The sequence below is a fragment of the Pseudopodoces humilis genome, chromosome 10 (assembly GCF_049639895.1).
Source record: "Pseudopodoces humilis isolate 2021_Gansu_Grassland_sample_001 chromosome 10, ASM4963989v1, whole genome shotgun sequence".
Taxonomy (NCBI): Eukaryota; Metazoa; Chordata; class Aves; order Passeriformes; family Paridae; genus Pseudopodoces; species Pseudopodoces humilis.
This window is the reverse complement of record NC_142209.1, coordinates 3,422,839-3,450,047: the sequence shown is the minus strand read 5'-3', so window position 1 is coordinate 3,450,047 and position 27,209 is coordinate 3,422,839. Positions and strand designations below refer to the sequence as shown.

The following is a 27,209-nucleotide window of genomic DNA, read 5'->3' as shown; positions in this document are numbered from 1 at the left end:
CTGTTTTTAAGCTTTCAAGACAGTAGTACCAGTGGTTACCTGGCCAAGGCAGCAGACAGTTTTGGAGACAGAGGGAAAGGAAAAAAGAAAAGGGAGGGAAATTCCAAATGTGTGAAAAAATGCACTCAATCACAGTGTTTTTTAGAGAGTTTTTAAGGGAATTATTTTGCCCTAACGTTTTTTGCTGTTCAGTTTTGATTGGGTTGTTGCTTTCCACTAGTTAGTTGTCATATCCCAGAAATGACCTTTCAGTGAGAGGAGTACTCCATGTATGTGGCTTTTGAAATTTACCTCCTTGATTTCATCCTGCTAATATATTTTTTGGGGGCTTTGATGTAGCTTGGAAGTTGCATAAACTTTGGGTACTGACATGATTACATCATGCTTCACTGGGTTGTCCTTTCTGGCATGTTGTTTTAAAATACTATTGAATGCTATGAAAGGAATTTGTTGGGTTTGAATGTCACAAAATTTCTGGCACTTCTAATATATTCCCCAAAATGTGTGTCTATATAGATATTTTTAAGGGTTCTCTATGGGCTATGAAACAGCTAGTTGATCTAATCCAAAACCATAGAGATGCAGTAATGAAAAATTAGGAGGTGCCATAAAAGTGGCTGTGTGCAGAGCAGTTCGCTGTAACACTTCATTTTAGACCACGCAAGATTTCTGCATGTTTATATTGTTTTTTATTCTGTATTCACTATTGTCAGCACTTGGAATATTGTTTATTGTTATTGTTTTTCTCTTTTTTTGTCCTCAGAAACTGTATGAACTGAATAACCTCCATGCTCTCATGGCAGTGGTGTCAGGCCTCCAGAGTGCTCCCATCTTCAGGCTGACCAAGACATGGGCGGTAAGTGAGCCAGCAGGATAAGGGAGTGGGGTTAATTTGTTCTCAGGTAAATACAACATCCTGAAGCTTGTTTTCAAGGATGCAGCAGTTACTACAGAAAGCTTTAACTTTGTTCTGCTGCATGCATAATGCTTCTAGTTCCTTTGAAGTCTATGATTTCCTCTTAATTTTTTTTTTTCCATTCTGCTGTAGAAATATTTTCCTCTGAAAAATAGTTCCCTGCAGATTCTGCTAAATGCAGAGGCATCTCATGTGGCCAGAAGCTATTTTGTATTTGGTTGCTGGAAAATTCTGAATGCCAAAGCAGGTCATACTTTAGTCATTTAGGGGTTTATGCTGTTGGAATTTTTATTTTTTTTTTTGCTATGGAGAGCAGATGTTCAGAAACTCTTGATTCAGTTTCCATAAAGAGATTTGTTGTTTTTCTGACTGATAACTAACTCTAGCACTTCTCATTGTCATTTCATAGTTACAACTCCATTGGACAGTATATTTGTAGTTCTGCCTTTGTTCAGTTGTGAAAGGACAGTATTCTTTGGCATCATTTTTTTGTCATCTGTTTTTTGACAGGCATTAATATTGTTTATCATTGTATCCTTGATAAGAATATTAGGAATTACTTTTGCTCATTGATACTTTAGAGCTTAGAAAACAGTCCTTATTCCATATATATTCCATATATTGTGTAGTTTTTCAGCTGTTTCAGATGAATGTGACATTCAGTATGGCAGAATAAATCAGGTGACTGAGAAGCTCCTGTGCAATATTCATATAAATAGATTACTAAAAAAAGCAGAAAACTTCCACTGGACACACATCCATGGATGTTGCAAAAAGTTTATTTGTCTGATAACTGTGTGAAAATGTCATTCAGTTGATAACTATTCACAGAATTGAATATAATTCACTTCTGCCAAGATACTCATCTCGAATTCTGGTCACGTTTTACAAATGCACAATTAAGTTAGACATTGCTTCCAAATACCAAAAATCTCTCTGAGGAAATATTAGTGAAATTAACACTTCAAAATGATCTCAAGGAGAGCTTCGGGTTTTCAGATTTTATACTGAGGAACTGATGCCTCAACAGTTTTATGTAACTGTGAGGCCAAGTCGATTTTTAAATCTCTTTCTGTACACAGCTCAAATTAAATGTAACTATTACCATATATTAATAATACCCACATTAATTACTACCATGATGATACCATTCAGAACTGGGAGTCCCCAGGTTCTTTTGATGTTTGGTTGTGCACTAGTTTGCAATTACAAGGTTTATTTGTGTGCTCTTGACATTTGTATCCGTCTTTAAAGTTTATCCCTCTTCCAACCTCTGAAATTCCAGGTAACTTCTCTCCCATTTCTGCAGGTGTTTGATCCTCCTGTAATCCCAAGTGAGTCTGTGCTTTTCATCATCTTACATAAGCCTTTGCAAATTCAAGTTGCAGGTTAGCTCTCAGCAATGTACACTGCATACTGATTTAGTTGTCCTTCTCTTGGAAGTTCAGCTTATAAATTCCTGAAGATAATTTTAAGCCTTTGGCTTTCTATATATTAAAAGCAAGAAAAGGTACACCAAGCCTTTATTTGAATCATGAAGGCATTTGGGTAAGTTACACAGGAACCCTCCAAAAACTTCAACAAGGAAGAATTTCTTCTGCATTTCTGAGATGGTTTCTAGCAACCCTCAATCAACTTGATTTACAAAGTCAGGAAAATAGCTGCAAGTATATTCATTCCCTAAAAAAAAAATATGGTTGGAATCTAGAGTTGAAAGGAGCCATTAAATACTTGCTTGGTAATCTAATGTTCCTAAAAAAGATGAAATTCACGTCTTCTGACGGTATGTCTGAATTTGTCTGAAATTTGTCTCGCTCATTGCCTGCACACACTCTGAACTCTGGAGAATAGTGAGTGCTGCTTTTAACGTGTAATTTGCCCCATTCAAAACTTGAGAAGAATTGTGAGCCTTTCCAGGAAAGTTCATGGAAGAGAATATTCAGCTTCTCTCCATTTAATGTAAAGGAATTCTAGATGATCAGTGAGGGTTTGGGCAATGAAGCAAATAATCATTAAATATGTGAAGTGGGGTGAGCCGGCATCCTGAGACCTCATCTCTTCTTGCTGGCATTTCAAAAAGGTTGTATTCAGTGCTGGCACACTATAACTAGAAAGCCAAGAGCAATTTAGAAGGTTCCAAGTCCTTCCCTGCTGTTATAAACTGTCAGCCTTAGCTTTTATTGTGTCTGCATATGTACAGCACTTACTTACTTACTGTTCTTTTCATCAAAGAGACAGAAGAAGAAACATTATTGAAAAAAGAAGCAGCTCCAAAACTGAAGGACTTAACAATGGGTCCTCACTTGGCCCTCACAGAAACACTTCTAATGTGTTTGGCTTCTCTGGACTTTTCTGGGTGGAGGCATGGCATGAACTGGCCTACAAGTACCAGGGGAAAGCATACAGCTTGTTACAAGATGATCCAAAGAACCTGAAAAGAGACATCAGACTTGAATGAGAGTGTGCAAATCACCATGTTGTGAGGAAAATACAGTTAATTTCATTCAAGTTTGAAATCAGGCCATTATTATATCTGTTAGGCTTGTCTTACCTTTCAGTCTGCAAAGGTACAAAAACCTTTCAGACATGAAGTGATGACAGAATATTCTAGATTATTATTAGAAATAAGCTAGTCCAGGCTGATAAAACTGGAACCAGCTTTGAGATGATGAACTTCAAAACATAAATGTCATGTTTGAGTTGATGGAAAGGAGTCATGTCAGTGCAGATGCTGTTCATTTGAGTATTGGAACCAAACCTAAATTAAAGATGCAAATTAATTGCTGGAATGTCAGTGATGAGTATATCTTGGGAGACAATTAACAATTCACTTTCAACTTGTGGCTTTCTCTTGAAAGCCAGTGTTTAGTTTTGTCTGTCCTCGTGAAGACTTGGATATGAGAAATGGAAGTAAAAATAAATTATTTCAGCAGTGTATTTACAGAAGGGAGATTTCACTTCTGTCAGGCTCACCTAGGTTGATCTTTAACTGAAGTAAAATGGGAATATGCGTAGAAATTCAGTAATTTGACTCTTGTAATTGCATTGTAGGGGAAAAGTTATAACTGGGACTTGGAATGCTGAATCTCCTGCCAAAATGTTTGGTGGGAACACCTTACACCCTTTGTTAAATTCTGACTCTGGATTGAAGTGAAGATTTTGAGGCAGTTTTGCAGCAGCAGTTCAGCAAGATGTTTGGAAAATATCTTTGCTTCCTTTCCCCATCCTACAAAGAGAGCCTGGTTCTTGTTAGTTCTGTCAAAGGAAGGGATTGGAGGCAGGAGGAATGGATAATGAAGGAGAACCATGACTTTTAAGTATTCTGTTCAAAGTGAACATTTCTGTAATATTAAGAGCCAGTGAAATTGCCAGTTGGCAGATGAATTCAAGTCCATGAGCCTTCTGTAAAAAATCGTAGATGAAATCCTTACTCATATCTAAGATTCAGCTCATAATAGCCACTATGAAGAGAATTGACTCCATCCCAAGCCAACACACTTATGGATAATCAGAGTAAAAATGTTACTGGAGTGAATATTCCTGATGTGGGCAGCACATGAAGTTGTGATGTGTGATAGCTAGATTAATTTTTTGATAACTTACATTGTTTCAGAAGGATCCTTCAGGACATGAGTGTTTTTACCTGCTTAATGTTTAGAAGTATTTTTACATTTGACACCCAGAATTGTTGCTTTTCTTTGTAAACTTTCTAAGTTTTCCTTTTTAAGGAGTAAATGTGATGTTGTTCTGAAGAAGTTGAGTTTAAAAAAAAACCAAAAAAACCCCAAAAAACAACAACAAAAACAAAAACAAAACAAAACAAAAAAAAACATATAAAAAACCAGCACAGCAACAACAATGGGGAAATGGAAATCTGTGCTTGTAAGGGTAAGAGAGGAAATCATAATGATCAAACTTAAACTCATCTGGTTTTGCCTTCTTTTTTCTCTTCCTAGTTACTGAGTCGGAAGGATAAAGCCACCTTTGACAAGCTGGAATATGTTATGAGTAAAGAAGATAATTACAAAAGGCTTAGAGACTATATCAGCAGCTTGAAGATGACTCCTTGTATTCCCTACTTAGGTAAGCTGTAGCCTGTTTCTCCAGTAATTACGCAAGCAAAACACCATTTTTTTTAAGCATTCAGGAAACTGTGTGTACTTCAGTGGAGAATCTGCAACCCAGAGGTGATTCTGGACACTCTGTATGTGGCAGGACAGAACCTCAGAAAGAAAATACATCTTAAAGCTCACAAACACTGCAGGTTTTAGATCCAGTGTCAGTTTTCTAGGAAAATACTTTGCCACATGTTGTACAGATACAATGACTTCTGGAGAAGTACTTCCATTGTTACGCCTGCTACCCCTCCCAAATATTAAATACTTGGCTGTTCTAGGAATGGTGGCTTTTCATTTATGTGAAGCTATAAATCACAAGCCTCTGAGAGAAATAAATATAGATCTTAGAGTTAGGAACATGGTAAAATCTGGTGGTATTGCTGCATTTAATATACACCAGTGTGACAATGTGACTAGATTGTTACAACTGACTCAGCCTTGTGGAATAATTATTAGAAAATTATATTCCCGTGTATCTAAAAATGAGATAAATGCATTTAATATGTGTTGGTTTTGTTGTCAAGCTAATTTAGTGTTACTTAAACTAAACAGACATTAAAATGATAAGTGTGCTGTTTTCAATGTAGCTTTTGTTTCATGAGATGTTGGTAATCATATAAAATTAAGGAACTGTCTATCCAATTCTTCCTATTTTTGCAGATAATAACTTACACTTGAATTCAAGATGAGCTCTTGAGGTCTATTAAACTGTAATCTCTGTTCCTGAATTTTGATACTTTCTTTATTCTGCTGGGTTGTTAACTTTTCCAGGATTAATTGGTTGAATTTTACATGCTTGCCACAGAAATAGAAAAAATATTTCACTCTGGGAGACCAGATTTTAATGCCCTGTGGTGTTTATCATTCAGGGCCTGAATTGAAAGGCACAAAAAGGAAAGCAAACATTATGTAATGTGTTGAACCATGGAGCTTTTCCATCTTGTGTACATGGACAATATAGAGACTTGATCCATTGTTCTGAAATGCTTCTTAGGCTGGTGCTTTTTACCCATATGCCATGATTTTTGAAATATGAAGACAGCATCAAATTGTTTCCTTGCTGATTGTAAAAATCCCAAGCCAAATAATGGGAAGCAGTTTCTAAGTTTTATTCAGTTACAGCTGTTTTCCCCTTATAAGTAGCAGCTTCTTGTCTAACTTTTATATTAGAATAACCCTTGGGCTTGACTTGATAGTTTGAAGTGAAATAGATAATTCTTTTCTGTTTAGGAAGAAATGCTCTTTACTGTGACCTGTTGTAGTTAAAGCATGTGTTGTGACCTGGTTTCATGTGATACCAGTTCTTATTAGTGACATAAAGAATGTTCTCAAGCCTTTTTTAATTCTCCAAAGGAATAGTGAATTCCCACTGGTCCACTCCCTGTAAAATTAATTTTGTGTGGTTTAAAAAAGTGGCAAAAAGAAAAAAATTGCCTTGAGCATACAGTAATGATAAATCTGGATCCACTTTGGAGGATTGATAGTTGAGTCCAAGTTTTCTCATTTGATGAAAGCTTTAATCTCTGCTAAGACCTGAGTAGATTTGTTATTTCTTCAATTTCCTTCCCAAGGCATTTTTACTGATGTAAGAGTCATTTAGAACGGAAGTAACTTAAATTTCTTGTTTAACATACTGTTTTAAGCTTATCAGTAAGAGGTTACAATTCCTAAAAGGAATACTTCTGCTATAAGATTCTGTAAGGGAGTAGTGCTGCTCCTTGTTTCAAACACGTAGCAAAGCCTACCTAGAAGTCTGCAGATAGAAATGGTGATCGTGGCACGTGCAGGAAAGGGGATTCCTCAGGAGGACCATTCCCTCTCATGGTAAAAGGAGGAGTGGGGGATTCTTCACTCCTGGTGGGGAGAGCCAGCAGCTGCCTCAAAATGCCCTTTGGAAGAGTGAAGAGCATCAGAAGTGCCACACAATTAAATTTGCCCCTGCAAATCCCCTGTAGAAGAAATACTGGTCGTGGAGACCTGTGTTTGGAAGGCCTTGGGGAAAGTAAGCATATGAAAGGATTTCAGCTGGAATTTTGAGGATGAATGTTTCACATTAATACAGCCAAATACCAGATGTGGGTATAGGTTTTTTTTTTCATGGCCATCTTGGCCATAAGAGAAAGCTTAAATGCTTTCTTGGTGTAGATTTTGCAATAGGAGCAGAGCCATAGAAGTACAGATCGTTCTTATTTCCACAGCTCACTCTCTGTGGACAAGACAATGACGTGTTTCCACATTTAACTGGGGTGGGGGGGAAATAAAAATGTTTCTCAGCTCTTTGCAGCAATGATTGTGATGCAATTCCAGAATTCTAAAAATGCAGGTGAGAGCAGCACATCATCCGTGTGGACTCACCTACTTAAATGTGAGTGTGAAAAGCTGTGCAACACCAATAAAGATGTTCAGCAGCAGGCCCTTAATGCACATTATAGGAAATGTCATCAGTGTTGCATCACCCAGGCAGCTAAAGCAGCCAGAACAAAGGGGAGTTGTGTATGTGACGTTATATTTCACCTTAAAATAAAACCCTGTTCTCCAGGGGATCTTATTCCGGAGTTCTGATCCATTTGAGATTGCACAATAAAACAACTGAGCCATATCTTAAGAAGTAAGATTTTTATTTAACTAAGCAGCACTACCTTGTGAGAAGTTTTTCTTATAGCTGTCTTTGAGGAGTGATATCCAAAAAGAGAAAAGCTGAAAACAGGTTATTAAGTATTCATCTGAGGAATATTCAGCTGCTTCAGTGATAGTGCTTGCAACAGATTTTGGAAATAGAGGTGAAAACCATGTTTCGGGTTTCATACAAGTTGAACTTTCTTGAGGTCTGCCTGGTTAAATTTGGACTGATGGTAGAGGAATGCCGAAGGCTTTGTCCTTCCCAGACAGCTTCTGCATGCCAGGGCAGGAAGCCTGAGGGATGCTACAGCCTCTTTTGAAAATATTCCAAAAGAAAAAGAGTGAGAGAAAACACCAAACTTTTAAAGTCATTCACCCTGCTTAGAAAATTCAACCCAAAAGCTACAAATTGATAGAGTTGCAAGTATTTGAAAGTGAATTATTGTGCAGAGTATGAAACAACCCCAAAAAGACGTGCTATGCTTTCCTTCCTCATAATTTTAAATTGTCAACTTAATCAACTCTTTCCTGTCAGAGCACAGCATTTGTACAGTCCGAGGTTTCTGGGTGGATTTTGTTTAGTTAACGTTATCCCACAGCCTTAAAACTGGGGAAGGCTCACTTTTTAAATGTCAAATATATAAGATTTAATTAAAAAGCTGAGTGCAAGCTAATTTTACTTTGGGGTTTCTGCAGAGTACACCTTTCACTGAGCGCACTGAATAAACAGTTTTTGTAGCAGGCAAGAGCTTCTTGGGGTAAAATACACTCTCTGCCAAGGAGAGGAAATTTGCAAGTTGAATGAACTAAAAACTGTCAGAAGTGATCATTAAAGGAATGTTTTGGAGGGCATTTTTCCTTTTTTTAAGTTTACCTGAACTGCTCTTCTATCCAGCTACCATAGAGAAAAAAGGACAGACTACAGAGAGTCTGAATTTTAAGCATTTGCAATTAAAAAAATGTTTTGCAGGACACTCAATCAATGAGGTCTGTATGATATTTGTAACAAACAAATATTCCTTATATGAAGAACAATTTCAGAATTGTAATCATAAACATTTGTGTCAGTTAAAATTCTTGGAATTCGGGAATGGAATATACCAGGACTGATTCCCCACTGCTGCCAACCCCAATTAAATATTGGTGGAACTGGTTGGCTTTGATCTCTGACCAAAGATTTAACTACAAGCCTTGCAGCTATACATTATCAATGAAGCTTTATCTCTATTCCAGAGAGTGTGTTCTGAAAGGAAAAAGCTGTATTTTCTCCTCTGAATTACATACGAGGCTTTGCATAGTAATTTATATTGACTGATTTAATTAACAATAATACTAGGTTACTCTTTTAGCTATTATGGTGTCTTATTTTAAATAGGGACAATGTTCCTTAAAATCATGAAGGCACATATGAGTTGCTAAACAAATATAGTTCATAACAGTGTATTCAGTTTTGTGTAATATAAAATTAAATTAAGTGACCTGTGTGGCTATAAATGGAGTTATTAAATAATTTTATATAACAGGAAGAAAGCTTTAGTTCAGAGATCCTGGTACCTAAAGCAAATGTTGTATCTGATTTTGGAAATACATTGTTTTGAATCAGCGTGTGGTATAGCTTTTGTTAAATGTTGGGAAAGTATTTTCTAATTAATTTCTTAAATTACATATCAGTTCCACTGGAAATCTGATATCTAGAATCTAAAATTTAGTATAGAATGTGTCAAAAGCTGTATAGGTATATAGAGGGAAGGGAAATTTGTGTGTCATAAGAGCAGTCCAAGTTTGGAATGTCAGGGAGAACACACTCAGATCTGATTTCTAACCTTTATTTTACTGTGGGAGCAGAAAGCTGCGTTGGAGGAAAACTTCTACTATTCAGTCTTATCTCAGTTACTATGTCTGAATGGTTGGTCAGCCCACATCACTCCTAATTGGAGCAAGGAAGTGTCAAGTCATGATTTTAATACCAACACTTTCAGTTTTGCCATTTAAGTTCAAAGTTTAATTAGAAAGCTCAAATATGGAGGTCAAAAGTAAAAAAAGTACCAAGTAATTTGATTGTCTCAAGTTTATCAATAATTTCATACAATTCATTTTCTTAAGCAAGGAACATTTTGCCTAAATTTTTGCAGAAGGTAGGACTTGCAGATCTTAGCAGTGTAGAGAATTCCCTAAGAAATTTTGTATTTTGCGTTAAATTTGCCTCTTCATTTTGAAATAATTATTTGTTGCAAAAATCTTCCTCTGCTGGCAAAGATAAAACATCTCCAATTTTTAATGTAGGTTCTTGGAGTAAATATCAAACAGTAATGTGAAGTCAGATTTTTCACTAAAAGTAATACCAACATTTTTAAATAAATTGTTAAATAACTAATCAATTTTCACATTAAAGCAAGACAATGTCATTTCACATATTTACATATAAGGGTTGAGCTAACCTGAAAAAGCATAAGCTTTTTGAACGGGAAAAGCTTATATCTTCTCAAATATCTGGAATTTTTTACCAGCTTTGACTGCTTACATGAAGCATGTTGATCTTGAAAAAAAGATAAATATGCTTTGCAAGCACAAACATCTGCTTTTGTGAATGTGTGTTTAGAAAACACTGTCACAGTAGAGAAGGGTCCTAATAAAGGAGAGGGGAATGTGACAGGGGAAAGAAGACAGGAAAACTGTAGACCTGCTTTTTGCAGGGGCAGATTGTGCAAAATAATGATTAAAAAGTAATATTTTATTTTTCTGGAGCTCAAACACTGAGAATTTTATCTGGGAGCACTGTGGGATTTTCCTCCTCAGTCTATAGGTCTGATCATCATCTGAACCGCTTTCAAGGAGTAGGAACCTCCCCGGTACTCAGCCCAAAATATTCCATCCTGGTACTTGCTCCTGTAGTGGCCCCCTCGGTACCAGACACCGTTGAGGTTGGAGTGGGCGCACGCGTTGTACCACCAGCCACCCTTGTGGAAGTGAGCACAGTTTCCTGTGGAACAGAAGGACATGGGTGAGCCTCAGCTTTAGGCAGCAGAAATGGAGATTTACTAAATGTTTTCATATTGTGGCTTATTCTCAGAGGCAACTTGGAAGTACTTCATAGCCTGTTGTGGTTGCATCTTGCTGTCCTTGCTAAATCATGAATTCTGTCATAACAGCAGCCATTGCTGGAGGGGGTGGTTATTGACATGATCTTTAATGTGACAGCTGAAAGTCAAGGAGAGAACTCTTCTCAGCCTGGCAGCACTGCTTGTCCATGAGCTAACACCCAAGGAACTCGGATTATGTGCTGTTTGGAAATACTCAAGTGGAAGCAATGTGAGTTGATACAGCCCTGAGCAGCACGTGGGGCCACGGTTCCACAAAGAATTGCTTGTAACTTGTGTTTTTACTGTTACAGGCTTGTCTAAGAGTTTGCAGGATTTGTCCAGCTTTATGGTTATTGACGGCTGAGGAAAAGCAGTTGAAGTACTGCACTCCCCAACCTTCTTGTTACTGCAAGGGAAAAACTGGAGGATATAAGAAAAAGGGAGCTTTGAGGAGTACAAAAACCAAGTGAAGTGCCCCTTTCTTAAGTACTGGTACACAACTAAACGTCTGCACGCTTGCAGTTCCTTTCATGCTCTTCAGAGACTTTAGTTCCTGGTGATTCTGTGGCAGCAGCACTACTCAGAGATCACCTGGACAGATTTTCTGATTGCAGTCCCATGCAAGTGATGAGCTAAACAGAAAATTACTGCAGAGTGTTGTCAGTGAGGGTGATAGATTTTGAATTTCTGACAGGTGTAGGGGCTCAAAGGGGGCCCTGCCAATGGGGTTTTTATATCATTGATTGAAAGCATCTTCCAATAGGGTAATTTTATCAGAATTCACATACTTTTTTTTGTCCTATGCTCTATATTTTGAGGTGGTGTCGCTGGTGGAACATACATTACTCACTTTCCACAGCCACACTGCTTTGCTTACCTGAATACATGTCCCTGTCCCTGTCCAGTGTTGTGAATTGCTTTCCATTGTGCCATATCATGGAGTCTCCAGCGTTGCCCTGGTACGTGCCCAGGCGCAGGCGGTAGAATTCACTCTCGGGCTCCAGGCGGAAGCTGCTGTACTCTGCGTAGACCTTCTTGTTGCTCCAGTCCTCCAGCTCAATCAAGAGTCTGTAATTATCCTGATTGGTGAGCATGTAGATGTTTTCCAGTCCCAGCCAGTACTCTCCATCAATGTTCCCAAATCCTTTCTGTGCAAAAGAAGATTGGAAGGTGCTGCTAGCTTAGTTTTCCGTGTTTGTTAAAACAGGCATCAGCAGGAGTGTGATAAACCAGTGGAACTTGGGTACTGAAAGCCTTTAAACTTCTGAATTACTTCAACCCATGCATTTAAGTGCTTTATTTTGCTGCACTGGGACTGCTAAGCTGCATGAGATGCTGCCAGCACCGGTAATGGTGGCAAAACGTCTCTGTTCTTGCTGTCCTCTTTTTGAGATAACGGGAGAGAGAATAGGGAAACTGAAACAATATTTCTTGACAAAGCTAAGGGGATTTGTAATAATGGGTGAGTAATGGAATTTTAGGTTATAATTCCAGGTTGAAAAAGTCTGAGTGTTCAAGGTAAATAACTTCTTGTTGCTTCTGTATTGCAGCTGGTGTTGTTTTTTACTGTAAATTTAATCATGCTATTCCTCTGTGTTCTTTACAGGATTTATTAGAAATTAAATATAGAGACATCTTTTCTTTCAAATCACAGACTACCAGTGCAGTAGCTGTGAAGTGATATTTCCTATCTGCTGTCTGCTTTCCCCAAGTAAACCAGTGTTGTTAATGTTTGGCGTTGCGTTAGGTTTAGAATATTTATGATTGCTTTATGAGGCACTCCATAACTGCTTTAAAACATTTTATAACATTTAACAACTCCAAAACCAACCATGTACTGCCCTGAGAAGTAAAGACTTTGCATAATTGTTTGACTATTGAATAATTGTTTTGGTTATTATTGATTTAGGGATTAATATTTGAACCACAAAATTCCAAGAATGCAAGAAGCAAAAATCCTTACATTAATTTGTGTCCTATATGTAATTATTATTACTATTTTTATTATTATTTCCCCAACCAAATTATCTTCAGATTTTCTGTTTAGCATGTAATTATTCCAAAGCAGCATACTCTTGTCATCATAGACATTCTGCCTGCTAGAGTATAATATCACAGTAACACACAACAGTTTGGTGGTTTCCTTTCACCAGCCTAACATCTTTAGAAATCTAACCTAAATTAGCATATGGAGCTTCCTTTAATTCATTATTAGCACTGTTTTTAAGTTGAGCCATCATCCAGCAAATCTAGTAGTTTGTTTGAATGAATAATTTCACTGGCTAAGTTTGCTCATTCATAGGGGAGACAAATGAAGTTTTACAAGTACTCACTAGTTCTCAGTGTGTTAATAAAAATCACGTGTTCAGTTAGAACTTTGTAATAAATGACTTCCCAGCCACTGTGTCTAGAATAACATGTCTCCCAGCTGTGTTGTGCATTACAAACCCAGGCTGTCTCAGACAGGTTGCTTCATACAAAATTAACAGTGCACGGAGGGAAACTGGACATTCCCACTGAACTATGTTTGCCTCTGAGGGATGATCACACTTTTCAATTATCTTTCTTTGCCCACTGATTATCTGTATTGTAGAATTTACCTTGTAACTGTCCCAGTTCCTGAAAAAGTTGACAGATCCATCTGTCCTCTTCTGGATAACTGCCCATCCTCCAGGGTCCAGGCTGTTCTCACACCAGAGTTGCATTGGTTCGTTGCTGTTTTCGGGTTTGATCATGTAAATCCCGCTGTTGGCATGCCCAGCTTCCCTGGCTTGCTGGCAGTCTTTGAATGGACCTTTTGGAAAAGAAATACTGTGCAGTGCCCATTGTCCAGGAATATTTTGTAATGGAAAGTCAGTAATTCGATTAAGGTATAAACCTACTGTGGAAAACAGTGCAAAAAGTTACTGTCTGAGATTAATTGTGTATACAAATAAACATGTCAATATCCTCTCTCCATATATTTTTTTAACAAAAATTTCATTTTGCTAGACAAATAATAGACTTTGTTGACCAACACCTGATTTTTTTTGTCTGCTGTGGCAAAGATTTGTACTCTGGCTCTTGATACTGAAGAACATTGATTTTTTTTCTTTTCATTAATTATTTTCTTCTTTCTCACAAAAGGTGGACATTAATTTCCTTCATTTTCTGGTGCATCAGTTTGAAACTGGTGGAAGTAAAAACCAAAACAAACCCAGGATACCCAACCAACCCTCCCTGTTTCTGAATATGTAATAGTTTGAGAGCTGCTGTAACAAATATTTACTGCAATGGTCTGCAGACATGGAATTCAGTCAGAGAGAAATCTTACATTGCATAATTTTCTGCTGTTATGTACTTAGCCAGTTTGAGGATTAGGCTGTTAACTGTGGATAGGAATCTTTTTAAGTTTCATGTGTCATCCTGGTATGATGTGTGTAGATGGATCCTGATGAAGGAAATAAGTAAGCATTGGAGAAGGATTTTTGAGCAGCTAAAAGGACTCATATTTGTTCTCAGGGCTGCGGTTGCACAAAATTGCTGTTGTTGTGAGTGCTGCTTGAAAGCTCTGTTTTAGTCCATGTGAATAGTGGTTTTACAAATAATACTTAGAGAAGACCATCTGGTAATTCTGAGAAGGATGCTGCTTACATGTCTCTGAGAACATTGCCTAGTTTGCCTTTCAATTTTTGGCAATGTTTTTATTTTCTGCTTTTTAGAAAAAAATTAGTTTGTGTGTCATTACTTCAGCTGTTTTAGAGAAACTGGTAATTTACTAATGAAAAGAAAAGTGTGTTCTGATGACTAGTTAGTAGTGGATGCCCTAAATGTATTTGAAAACTCAGCACATCTGAAAATAAATTAGCAACAGCTTTCCTCTCCTTCCAGAGGGTTTATTTTCTCAAATCTCCTTGGAAATTCAGAGAGAACCCATCAGTCACATAAACAGCTCATGTGCAAAGCAACATAGAAGATACTTGTTGAGTTTATTCTTTAATCAAAAGTAGAGGCTGAAGGAAAGGGATCTTCACTGCAGATTAAGCTTCTGTGAAACAAACAAGCTGAAAATCACGCTTAGATTATCAGGTAGTAGTTGCCAGTTGGACAAGTATGTAATTAGCAAGATATCTGTAAAGCATAATTAGAGTGCATGAAGCTTGTGTAACTAAAGAGGAGTATTTAGAGCTTGTGGCTGTGACAGGAATGGCACAGACACTGAGCCATTGCTGTAAGCATTGCTGCACTGTCAGGATCAGGATGGCTTTGTCATTCTTCCAGTTCAACCAGTGGCACTTTAGGAAATAAATAGTAGCTTTGGTATACTAGTGCCTTTTTCCCTCTTGTTCATAATTAAAATTCCCATGTAGATTGTGAATATTTCGGAGTTTGTCGAGGGGATAGATAATTTCCTGGACTAAGCTGAGTCTTTTTCCCAGTCCTTGAACTGTCTGAAGTAAATTTGGATGCTCTGTAACTGAACAGGGATGTTGTTCCAGAAGTATTTCTGTAAAAAACTTATTGCTTTAGGAAAAGTATAAACAAATAAGCCTTATATTTTGTAATGTTAATTGAATATTAAAAATAGCTTAATTAGGTTTGCTGTTATCTGGGTGTTATCCCACGTGATTATCACTGGAGGAGGACTTGAGCACTCGTGTTTCCATGAGAGACCCAAGCAAATGTTTGGGGCCATTTGAAGTGGTTTTTAAGGCAGACAGAATTGTACCAGCCTGTTTATGTAATACTTGGGTCATTTCTGGAGTTCAGCTGGCTTTAAGTTCACAGACTGCAACTCATCTGCTTTGATGCACAACTTTGTCTGCATGTATTAACATAAAGTAAGTTGTGGTGGAGGTAGGAGACTTCTGCTCTGAGTGTAAGGAAGTCCAACCTACCCCATAATTTTTGGTGTATAGCCTTGAATCTTCTTACTGAAGTAAATTCTTTGTTAAGTATAATTATTTCAAGTTCACGTTATAAGAACTGACCTTGTTTAGTGGAAATACTGAGGTTTGTGAAACTGAAAGATTCTCCACAGTGCTGGTGTGAGTGTGACTGATGAAAAAAGCATGATTTTCTGTTAAAATCTTACAGGTTTTATAGTTTATGCAAGGAATAAGTATCTCATTCCCATCTAGTCTTTTGTAACTGTGTACACTAAGTCACTGAGACAGTGATAAGTCAGAAATACTCTGAGAAGATGATCTGTTAAATATTTCACTTCCAAAATTGTGGCTTAGATGTATGATTTAGTGCAGATCATATTCTGTGCAAAATTAAATGAAGTAGAGATGGAAAGAGATTAAATATTTCAAGTTGAAAGCTTGATAACTTGATGGCTGACTCCCATTTTGAAATGCCAAATATTATCTTGGGCATGTGATACAGAAGTTGTGCTTGTGTAAGTTTCATAGAGAGGATTTTTAGGGGCATTAGTAGAGGAAAAGTCTGAAATAAAATTGGACATATATTAAAAAAAGAAGCTATATTGTTAACCAAGAAGTATTAGAAATTACTTTATGGGGCAGGGTGTGTAATTTTCAAATACTTAGCTAACTTGAAACTACTTTTTTGCAAAAATAGTGGCAGTAATTTTGGGGGGTCACTGGTTTTTATTCCAAATATTAAGGTAATTGTGACAACTACAATTCACAGGTCCATTAACCTTCCTCAATTTTTAGAGCAATTTTTGTACAAAATAACCACCATACTCAGAAAACAGAACTTCATCCTTTTGTTCCCCATATATTTTGCATTTGGCTCTCTACTCACAATATTCAGATGCACGTGGACCTTTCTGACCCATCTGCTTCATGTAAATATATGTGAGGAGGTCCAGGTATTTATTCTGATATCAGTCTTTAGTAAGCCTATTTCTGATGGGGACTGTCTGGTTTTCATTGGTCTTTTTGGACATCTTTATGCATTATAAAAAATCTTTATCTTTTAACCATAAAGATGTTTTTCTGTGACATAGTTATGATTCTGTGCACCGTGAAATCTGTTTATATTAATTTTAAAAATCAGGGATGTAACTTGGCATTGTGTTGGAATGTCCAAGTTTTGGTTGTGACAACTGATGTTCTCCCAGCTGTAGCAATTCTCAACCCTCCTTTTCCCAAGCGTTGCAAGAAACACTTAAACTTCCAACTCAAGAACCTAGGATTAAAGGAAGGTGAATAATGTTACAGTAAGCTTCCTAAAATTTCTTTGTGTTCTCTTCCAAAAAAGGATTCAAACTCTGAACTTGTGGAGGTGGAGGGGTCAGCAAACACCAGGAAAGATAATTCAGAGGATAATACTAGTATCTTAGTGCTATTGCCTCATTTTCTATGTGCAGCAGGCATGTATTGAGAAAAAGATGAGTTTAGAACAGAACCTGGAAGTGAAGGTTTGCTGGGAAGCAGGAAGTCATGGCTTTTTTTTAGAATTATATTTGTGCTGTCTGAGCAGACATCAATGCAGTGCTTTGATATGAACTGTTTCCTTTCTGTCATGATGTGCCACTGAAATCCACATGACATCTGGCGTTTTGCTTGGGCTCATGCCTGAATTTTCTGCAGACCTTGAATAAAAATAGTTGTTCTTTACATCAGCAGCTGGTTGGGTGTAGTGCTGTGGAACAGTCACAAATGAATGTTTGGCTTCATCTTAGGAACTAAGTTGAACTTTCAGCTGTGACTAAAGGCAATTTGAAAGAAACAAAAACAAAACAGCCACCTAAACCCAAAACCCCCACCAAACCCTTTTGCTGTGCTAACAGAAGCCAAGAGCAAGCACTCAAAGGGATGTCTGAGAAAAACTTGTTTTTCCGAATCCTTGAATTTTTTTTAAATAGCAATTCTGTCAATATTTCAATAAAGTGAGAAAAATGATAAAGTTCAGGGCAGCTCAGAGATAGTTAATCGTCTTGTCATTAATTTTGATTTATAGCGATACATGAATTTATCTAATGACCTAAAGAGTGTAACATGTGAAGATGGGATATGGTCTCCTGAGTGTATTTTCATAATATTTATGGTTCTAGTTTAATTTGCCATCCCCTACTGACAATAGCTTACTGGAAATGTAGTTACTGATTTTAAATTTTCAAAGCTGATTGCCTCTTAACTGGATCCATCTTTGTTTCAATTATCCTTTCAAACTTACCACTCTTGAATATTTCAGCTAAACACTTAGAGACTCATTGCATGACTCTGTTGGTGGATGTAGATGTTCATTTTAAAGCAGCTCAGAATAGAAGGATGAAAATTCTTCTAGTAGAATTTTCTTCTGACAAATACAAGTATAAAGGGCAAAAACTTGAAATTACTTAATTTGTTTATGATTGATTAGTTCTTATTCACTCCTGCCAGCTATGGTAACATGTAGCTAGCCAGCATCATTCAGGAAATGGGTAAATATTAGAAAGTTTATGCCAATATTGAATTTTCATATTTTCATAACTCAAATCTGGCTGCAGAGGGAACCCCCAACACTTTGTGCCTTGAAGGTGAATATTGTTCAGATTGAATTTCTGAATATCGGCCATTTCCACAAATTCATCTTAGGGAGATTTAGGCCATTTGGCAAACTAAAGCTTTCCCTGGGAGGTAGAAGTGGGAGAGAAAATCAGGAGCAAGAGCGAGCTGTACCAGTACTTTCAGTTCTTCCTTCTGTTTCTATGGTCAGGACAACTTCCCTCAGAGGTGGAGAGATCTCAGGTTAGATAAATAGCGACAGGTAACTCACCCTCGTTAATCAAAGCCAGGGGTGGCACTCTGAAAGGACTCTTTGTGGGAGAAGTGGCGGGGTCAGGGGGTGGCCGTACATCTCTGTCCCGGGGGTAGCCGGGGTCTCTCTGGATCTCGTTGCCTCCCAGCAGCACGGGAGCGTAGGGCTGGCTGTTGGGGATGTGCTGCGGCACCACCTGCACGAGGGGCGGCGACCCGTGGGGGTCCTGGCGTGAGAAGATCCTCAGGCACTGTTCCTCCAGCAGCGAGATAGTCACAGACTGGTTGTTCACCAGGTCAGTTAGCGCTGCGTATTTTACTTCAAGCTCCTTGTATTTTGTTGCCATCTTCAGCATTTCCGTCGTGACGTTGAGGACTTTGTTTTCCAGCTGGGAAAGCTCGAGCGAGTTGTCGCGCTTCCGAATTATCTCGTGCAGGAGTTGCATGTACAGTTGGGTCACACGAGAGTTCATGTTCCGACTTTCTTTCCTCAGCAATTTCACTTCGTTCACGATGTTTCCGTCCACGTCCACCACCAACTGCAAAATGTCGATCTCCCGCTTCTGCTTGGACAGCACGTCCTTCAGGTTCTCGATGTCCATCCTGGTGACTTCATCTTTCCTGTTCCCAGTGCCCGGGCCATTCGTGTTCACGCAGATTGGCCCTGTAATTTTTTGTTCTGGGACCAGGAAGGTGTAACCACATTTCTTCCCTTCCTCTCCCCTGTCTGCTGAACGAGGCTGCCTCTGCTGGGGCGTCTTACTCGGCGCGGATTGTTCCATGCAGCGCCCGATAGACAACAGCAGGAACAGCAGGACGCCCAAAGTCCACCTCAATAGCTTCATTTTAAAGCAAGTGGGACGACTGTCAGGAGCCTGTTGAACAGATAAAAGATAAAGTCATTAAACCAGAGGCATAACTAAAGCTCCTGGACTTTGAAAGGGCCTAAACTGATGGGTTTGCCATGCTTGCATCTATGTAGCCAAGCCTTCAGAATCTCTTCTGTGCAGTTAGGTTCCATTAGATTAGCTGGCTGTTTTGAGCAGCAAACGCTAAGATTTAGATGCAGGATTTAGTAAAGGAGTTGTTGCAATGGGTAAGTTTTCAGAAACAATATTTTTCTTAGATTCTGTGTTACACTCAGTAATCAGTTTGACTGCTCAGACTGCTCCCTGCATTTACCTGCATGAGGTTTTAGAACATGGAGTGCTTGCAGAATACCTTCCTGGAAGAGAAGCAGGGAGATGAAGTTATTTATATAAATGTTGGAATTTGGATTATATAAGCTTTTCTGGTCCTCCTTTATATATAGATATATATATAATTTGTTAAATAGTATATACATAAGGATTCATATATACATCCATTTTTCAAGTTCATATATATACACAGTTTTAGTAGACTTGAAAAACACATCTTTAAGACTATTTTTGGACATGAGTGTTAGGCAGGAGAAGACATGAGATTAGATATTGTTGCAAATATCAAAAATTACTTATTCAAGTGACTTTGAATTTGTAAGAAAAGCTTAGAACATGTTTGCTCTGCATGTTTATTTATTTGGTTGCCTTGAGATGAACATCTAGAATTGTTGTCACAGTATTTTTGTATCTTTGAAAATGTCTTTATCCAAATAATGCTGAAGTATCAGGTGTATTGTCATTATAAATACCATACTGAAATGTTTCATTCATCTTGTAAAGAAAACTGGGAGTTTCTTTTAATTCTAATGAATTAAAGTGCAGTGATAAAGATCCAGGAACGTTTTTTGAGACCCATTTTTCAGCTTTAAATATTTGAGATGACAAACAAAGGTAGCACTTAAATAAGGAAAAAACCCTTCCTTTTTTATTGTTTGTTTGCTTTGTAAAGCAGATAATTTCTTATCTCAGATGTTTAACTGGCTTTCCTTTCCAGACTCCATTTGCAAGCCTTTGGATAGCCTTTCTACAGTGGCCTTTGGATAATTACAAAGAGAAATACAGTAAGAGCAGGGAAAGTTAATTACCCTGCTGTTCTTGCTGTGTCCAAGTTTAAGTGTATTTGGCAATGCTGACAATGATCCCAAAGGAGAAGCAGAGCTGTGCTGCTTCCTTTACATTCACATTACAAATGATAAGGTGACTTTTGGGTCAGGTCACTTTTCCCAGTTGTGTTACTGCCTTTAATATTACTGCAAAAACGGTGTCTGCTCAGCCTCAGGAAACCTGTCACATCTTTATTTTTTGGCTTCACGAAGAGCAGTTGTTACAAGCTTCAAACCATGATGTGCATGCAATCAGCTAGGAATGCTGCTTAAATATTTGATAACTTTTTGTTATCCATTTGTCTGATGGTTCTATTGCAAGCCCTGCTTCCAGAAGGGAAAGAAAACACATTTAACACATAGTAAAAATCCTTTCTTACCCTGCATAAATGGGGGGAAGCATGTAAGTTTGAGGAAGTTTATTTTAAAATACTTACTTCCCTTAGTTTGTAGTAATAGGTATTTTTGTGTCTACTAGCAAATATTTTTATCAAATCCAAAACTTAATAGTTTTGTTAATATTTCTCTGCTGAACTTCTGTTTAAAGGAAAAAAGAGTTAGGAAAAAGTATCACTTTTCTTCAGAGTTGGTTGTGTGTTTTTCTTTGGTAGTTTCATATTAAAAATACTAATCAGCTGGACAGTGCTCAGATTTGGTGGTTCATTAGGTTAAATGTTCACATGTATTGTGGGCAGCACATGGGAAACTGGTCTGTGTGTGGTTTCTAACTTGACAAGGGTGAGCTGAATTAATTGTCTGAAGTTTAAAATCTCTTTGTATCTCCTAACTTATTTTTCAATACTATTGCATTTCCTATTTGCAGATTGAGGGGAGGAGACTTTGAGGCATATGGATGAGGATGAAGCCATAGTACCAGTGCAGTATTTTGCTGTTTTCACAGTGTATAATAGGTACTTCGTAGTCCAAGAAAGTGAATAACATTTCAGTTCTTGGGAGTTTTTAAAGACCGTACAGAGTTACTGAAATAATGAATGACTGGGGATTTTTCCCCACAGTGGCACATTTTCTCCCTGAAATACACAGAACTTAAATGAATCTTTCAAAACAAAGCACCTCGCAGCACAGTCCACATTCTAGCCATGCATTCTACTGCAGTCTGCTTTCTGAATTTCTTCTAATATTAAATGTGTTCATTTTAAACTTTTACCCTTATGTGTTAAAGTTTCAAGCTCTGTGGCTATATATGTGCTGTCAGACCATTAAATGAATTCAAGTGTCTAATACAGCATAGCCAAATTCAGAAGCTGCATAAGGTTATGCCCTAGAATTTGAAATTCAGAAATACCTCGTAGCAAACTGAGACATTCAGATAAGCAGGGGTGAGTTTCTTCTGAAAATCTACCTGGTAGGGAGTGTATATGCTTCTTGGAAATGCTGATGTTGAAAAAATTAAATGTCTTAAAACGTTGCTTGTCAAGTGTGAGCAGCTTAATGCCTAGCTTGTTATACAAGAATAGGTTCTGAGCAAGATATTTACTTGGAGTTTTAATCAGCTTAGAAGGAAATGAAAATACTGTTTCAGAAATTTCCTGATGTTCTGGGCAAGCAGCTTAAAAAAATAGAAGCTGTTTATCCAAAGTATCCCAGAATGATAGCATAATATGTAAGACCTAAATGACAAATTAAAATTAGAGTTGGGAAATAGTTTTAGGGTTTTAGGATCAGACACATTTTGTCCCGGATTCCCAGGTTTAGATGTTCAGGTAGTGGCAGAAGTGTTAGGAGACAGCTGAGGCTCAGGGATCAGCTCAGAGCCACGGTCTCCATCCCTCCCTGCAGGTTTGGAGTGGCCTTTACAGAGTGGGGCTGCTGGTGCAGACCTTGGAAATGCAGCAGGGGAGTTTGTGATTACAGATAGCATTGCTTTGAAATACATTATTTAACTCTTTATTAAATGTCATGGGTTTTTAGATTAGAATAAACTGTCATTTCAGCTGGTTCTGTCGTGTTTCTGTGCCACCCAGTTTTGGGTCTCAGATTTCTGTAGAAATTCCATTATGTATGTTCTGGCCTGCTGATGTTTTATAGCTTCTGCAGAAGAGAATGTGCAGTTATTCACAGCAGCACAAGCTTCTTCATCAGCTTGTCAGAAACACTCAGAGCTGTGGACAGGGCTTCAATACCATTTTATATTTAATGCCATTTCTTCTGATTTCTTTCTTTTCCAGAGTGATCCCTGTGCAAAAAAAAACCCAACTTGCTTTCAAAATTAGTTTTGGATTTATTACTTTAAAAAGTGTTTAAAGGTACAAAATTCTAATTTAAAAGAGCAAAACAGTAACTACTTTTTTTTTAACTGCTGTAATGCAGACTGTGTTACCCCCCCAAGAAATATTGTAATCACAAGTATAGAGTTGCATGGATCAGGATATGGGGAAGCTGGTATATATTTGGCATTTTTTAGCTTTCTGCACAACAAACTATTTGTTCTTTGTTGTACTTCTGTGACTCATGTTCAGCAGGATGTAAAATTTGGAAACCCACAACACAAATTGGAATCTGTTCTTCCAGAGCTGACCAAGGCTTGTTCTCCCTTGGCTGTGTTGGGTGATATGGGTGAGTGTAACGAAGCTGTTGCAGGTAAATGGGAATATAGGATTCCTTTTGTATGGAAAATGCAGTATCAGCACTTACCTTTATTCCAAATATTTATTAAAAGAATATGGTCAAGTGATAAATGCCAGCAGTGCTCTCTTATATATAACAGGAAGGGAAACAGACTGGATTCTTTGAGAAAGTAAATTACAACACTGAGGCTAAAGATGCTCTGACCATGACACCAGCTAATCAAGGAGCTCTGGTATTGATGTTACACAGACTTCATTTTCTGTTGAGCTTTGCCCTAGCAGCTGAAATCAATAAACCCAATTATGTTCCTCTATGTCTGCACAGGCTAAGTGAGGATTTTTTGTAGATTTTTTTAGCTTAAAACTGGGTCCATGACATTAGAAGTAATACTTATGTGGGGAAAACACGCTTCCTATAGGAGAAATGTTCCCATGGATTTCAGTATATCTCTGTATTTAAGTAAGTTACTTCTCCCTATATAAACAAGTGTTTTTCCAGCAAGTCCCTCTGCCTCTGCTGAAATAACAGGATTACTTTCAATTGCATTGACTAGGATCCAAGAATAATATGTTCTTGGGTTTTGTTCGTCAGATACGTGATGTATTGAGTCACAGAATTCTGCTTCTCAGAGATTGCCATGAATCTGATTCCTTTTAGGAAAGGCAATCTGAAAATCTTCGGGGGGTTTTGAGGTTGTCATTGAAAACGTGCCCCTTTTAAAAATGAGAACTTCTAAGGAATTCTCCACAGAAGAGATCAGTTAATTTTATCATAGTAGATGTTCTGAAGGCACAGCAAAATTTCATTGCATTTCCAGATTTTTTGGTGAAGTTTTTTTAGCATGGGGGTTCCTTTGCATTTGTTGGCAGCCACTGTGTGTGTTTGCAGTGTTTGAGCAGGCAGGTACAATGCAGTGGTGCATTTTGTGTTTGGAGATGTGTGATTTCGGGACTCCAGAGTTCTGCTTAGATACTGAAAATATTAAGCATCTAGTTATGCTTGCTGTAGGAAATTGTACTTCATTCATTGGTGTATAAATTTTAAGGACCAAATCAATAGGTCATGTTACAAAAAACAGAGCCTAGTAAAACAATTATTAAAATCTCACAGAGCCATGTAGTTACTGCTAAAGTTTAAAGGTTCAGAATTTCCATTCTTTTCAGTAAGTTCTTTTTAAGACTTCAAATAGTATATTTTTTACTGTACTTCAGATCATTCTTTTGGCAGAAGCATAATATTAGTATTGCATTATTTGTTTTAAAATAAACATTTCAAAATTTGAACTCTAAAGTTGGAAGGCAGCAAAGGAGAGAGAGTTAATACCTTGTATACAGCCAGTTTATTGCTTTAAAATTATTGACTCAGCTGTTTTCATTTGTGAAGGATTTAGGAATTGTTCTAAGCCATGTAAATCAAGCCCTTGGCTGATGATGAATGAATGGAGCCTGGTGTCCAAAGCACATTGTGTGCTTCAAATGGGGGTGGTGGTGTTGTTGTTTAGATGATTCTCCTCCATATGTAAATCAGCACAAAAGGATAGTAAGGAAAAGGGCTCAAGAACCTGGAAAGGATCCATCTTTCTTGTTTATCAAGGCTGCTTCAGACTTTTTCCTCTGGTAGCTACTAAATCTTAATTAAGTTTGTCTTCTGTAACACTTTGTCTCTCCTTTTAGCATCAGCCCCTTCATTCTCTCTTACTGTGTCAGACAGCTTTGAGTTTGTAAATGCAAATACATCACTTAAGTTCATTTGCATTGTTCTGGATTATTTACTGCATTTTCATTTCCAAGTCAGCAAGAAGAAAGTTTTCTATGGTTTCCCTGTGTATAAGCAAGTACTTTTTGATTTTTATCTGTACTTTTTTCTTCTGTTTGTAAACAACTTTCTTGTTTTAATCATTGATTTGCAGCAGCATTCTTCTCCCTTCCTTCCCCTAATGAACTGTAACAAAGCCCTCAATTTTCCACTTAATGTAGTGTTGCTTTGTACACTGCATTTCATGTTTATGAAATGGATCTTATTTAGAAACAAACTGCAGTTCAGTTGAGGTACAATTAACTGTCCAGAAATTGCTGAAGGAGGATATTAGTGCCTGTTGCAGCAACGTCTTTTGATTTTCAGCTGCACAATTGATTGTGCTACAAACTCGACTGTGTTCTGAATAGGTGTATAACTCTGGCTTCTTGGTTGGCTCTAGGACTCAGACAACTTCAACTCCTCAGAAGAACCATAAATAAAAACGTACTTGAAACTATACACAATGATTGCTACTTACAGATGTGCATTGATTTGCTTGGGACTTTTCACAGTGGTTTTATTGAGGTATCCATTTTCTAGTTCTAGTAATGCTAGATCTATGCTCTGGTGTTGGGTGGAATCCAGCTTCCCTGAAATCAATAGGATTTTTGGCTTTTGCCTTCTGGTAGGATCAGAATTTCACATGAGTATGTTCACAGTACCCAAATTACATGCTTAGCAAAGAATCTGGTAGTGCTAATTTTCTGTAACTGTAGATAACAATACAGCTAAACAACCGAAACTTGTTCATCCCTAAAACTGGAACGAGTTAGTCTGTGCTCTTATGCAGTGCCTTTTTTAATTCTTTCCAAAGTCTACCAAATGCCACAAAAATGAGTCTTAATGTTAGTTGTCAAATGTTTCTCAGGCTGAAAGGGATTTGTTTCTTCACAGTTGTATGATGAGGGAGATGTATGTAGCATTCAGAAATAGCTCAAAATTAAACTTGTAAGTAAGAATAACTTTAAAACTTACCAAGAAATAAAGTCTTCCAGCTGCTTTGCTTCTGTGGCAGATGGAAAATCCAGAGGCCAAATTGCTTTTGCTTCCTATATTACCCGATGGTGTGGAGTGTTAATCTGCAGCTGGAGCTGAAAACTGCTTTTGTCTTTCTCTGTTAGATCCAAGCTGTATTGAGGAATTGGGTTTCTCCATACGATAACCAAGCTAACCTAATCAGTTTTAAAAAAAGAAAAAAGTAATGCTCCAGTACGCGTTATTCCAGGAGAGAGCGAGAAATGTTTTCTGAAACTGCAGTGTTTAATTCTCACATGCAGAAGTGCTCTAAACCAGCTACAGCTGACCCAGATTCCATATACATCACTTTTGGACAGTGTTTTTTTAAACAAACACACACTCGGCTCAGCCGTTCAGCCCACCTATGATGTCACCGCGAGCACTCGGAGAGCAGAAGAAACTCCTCCTTCGGATTTCCTATCCATACCCTCCAGAAAAGGAGGGGGGTAGGGAGGCTGAGAAGTTAGGAACAAGGAAAGATTGTTTGCCAGTAGAAGGGAGGTACCATATGGCAACGGACTGTGCAAGAGTTCAGCAGGCAATTACAAATCAAACATTTTTACTATGCTGCCTAAAGATGCCTTTCAAGTTATTACAGTACTGGGCTTCATTTAGAAGAAAGATTCTTTCAGGCTGATAAAACTCGATTTGTGTTGCTGGAAATAAAAGGGGCAGCCTGGCTGGATACAACAGGAAAAATGAAGCATTTGTAGTCTAGAAGAATGTTCAGCAGAATGTCGCATTCAATTCTTGACGTTCACTTAATAAGAAACAGTTCCAGTTGTTAAAGGCATGAATTCTCCAGTACATGTGGAAAACGTTAAAACTCTGTGTGTGATGGTTTTGGGTAGGTATCAGAATATTTGATAACATCTGACTGGTGTTAGAAGTAGCAAAAGCCACAGAGATTACACTCTACAAGACATACAGGATCTGGTTCTGTCCATCCTCAGCCAGCACTTGAGTGCGTTCAGTTTACTGCCGTTGATCTTCCTGGTTTCTTCACAAAGGCAGTGCCAATTACATTTGAAAGAAAATTACCCTTGTATGCTTTCAAAATTATTTTAGATTTCATAGAAATGCATCCAGTTGGTTTAGGAAGCTGCTCTTTACAGAAGACTCACTTTCGATTTAGCTAAAAGATCAGTACAAATCATTCAGAGGTAATTCTATAAATACAGTGGTTTATAAAATCCTGCATAATAGTGCAGGTGCCTGTTACAGGGAATTTCCTTAAATATAGTTAATAAGTATGATTTACTTCCTTCTGTGGAAGACTGGTCAGGTTTGGGATTTTTAAGGCTTGTTTGGACATGGGTTAATAAATTCAGCTTCAGGACAGCTTATGCACTC

The 27,209-nt window shown here is 37.7% G+C and overlaps 2 protein-coding genes across 11 annotated transcripts in view; one reads left to right on the top strand and one right to left on the bottom strand.

Moving 5' to 3' along the window:
• The window catches only part of RALGPS2 (Ral GEF with PH domain and SH3 binding motif 2), a 113,663-nt gene that overhangs the window by 48,950 nt on the left and 37,504 nt on the right, over window positions 1–27,209 (top strand). For all 9 annotated transcript variants that reach the window (XM_088060251.1, XM_088060253.1, XM_088060250.1 and 6 more), the window contains 2 exons: window positions 764–856; window positions 4,873–4,999. In XM_088060251.1, coding sequence (XP_087916377.1) covers window positions 764–856; window positions 4,873–4,999 — 220 coding nt within the window. The remainder of the gene's footprint in view (window positions 1–763; window positions 857–4,872; window positions 5,000–27,209) is intronic.
• ANGPTL1 (angiopoietin like 1) lies at window positions 7,636–26,138 on the bottom strand. 2 transcript variants are annotated; one of them, XM_005528704.3, is made up of 5 exons: window positions 25,815–26,138; window positions 18,447–19,302; window positions 13,334–13,527; window positions 11,611–11,881; window positions 7,636–10,633 (listed from the first exon to the last, which is right to left on the bottom strand). In XM_005528704.3, exons 2-5 carry the CDS (start codon window positions 19,270–19,272, stop codon window positions 10,446–10,448), a joined length of 1,479 nt encoding a protein of 492 aa, XP_005528761.1. In that variant the 5' UTR covers window positions 19,273–19,302; window positions 25,815–26,138; the 3' UTR covers window positions 7,636–10,445. The 2 variants fall into 2 exon arrangements, with proteins under 2 accessions (XP_005528761.1, XP_087916844.1); XM_088060718.1 differs by lacking the exon at window positions 25,815–26,138 and adding an exon at window positions 19,610–19,651.

What these genes read in the sequence shown, in the direction of transcription:
- ANGPTL1 (XM_088060718.1), bottom strand. An exon ending in GGAACTGGGACAGTTACAAG is followed by an intron (nt 11,882 to 13,333) that starts GTAAATTCTACA and finishes TCTTTTGCACAG; the next exon opens with AAAGGATTTGGGAACATTGA. An exon ending in GGACAGGGACATGTATTCAG is followed by an intron (nt 10,634 to 11,610) that starts GTAAGCAAAGCA and finishes TCTGTTCCACAG; the next exon opens with GAAACTGTGCTCACTTCCAC.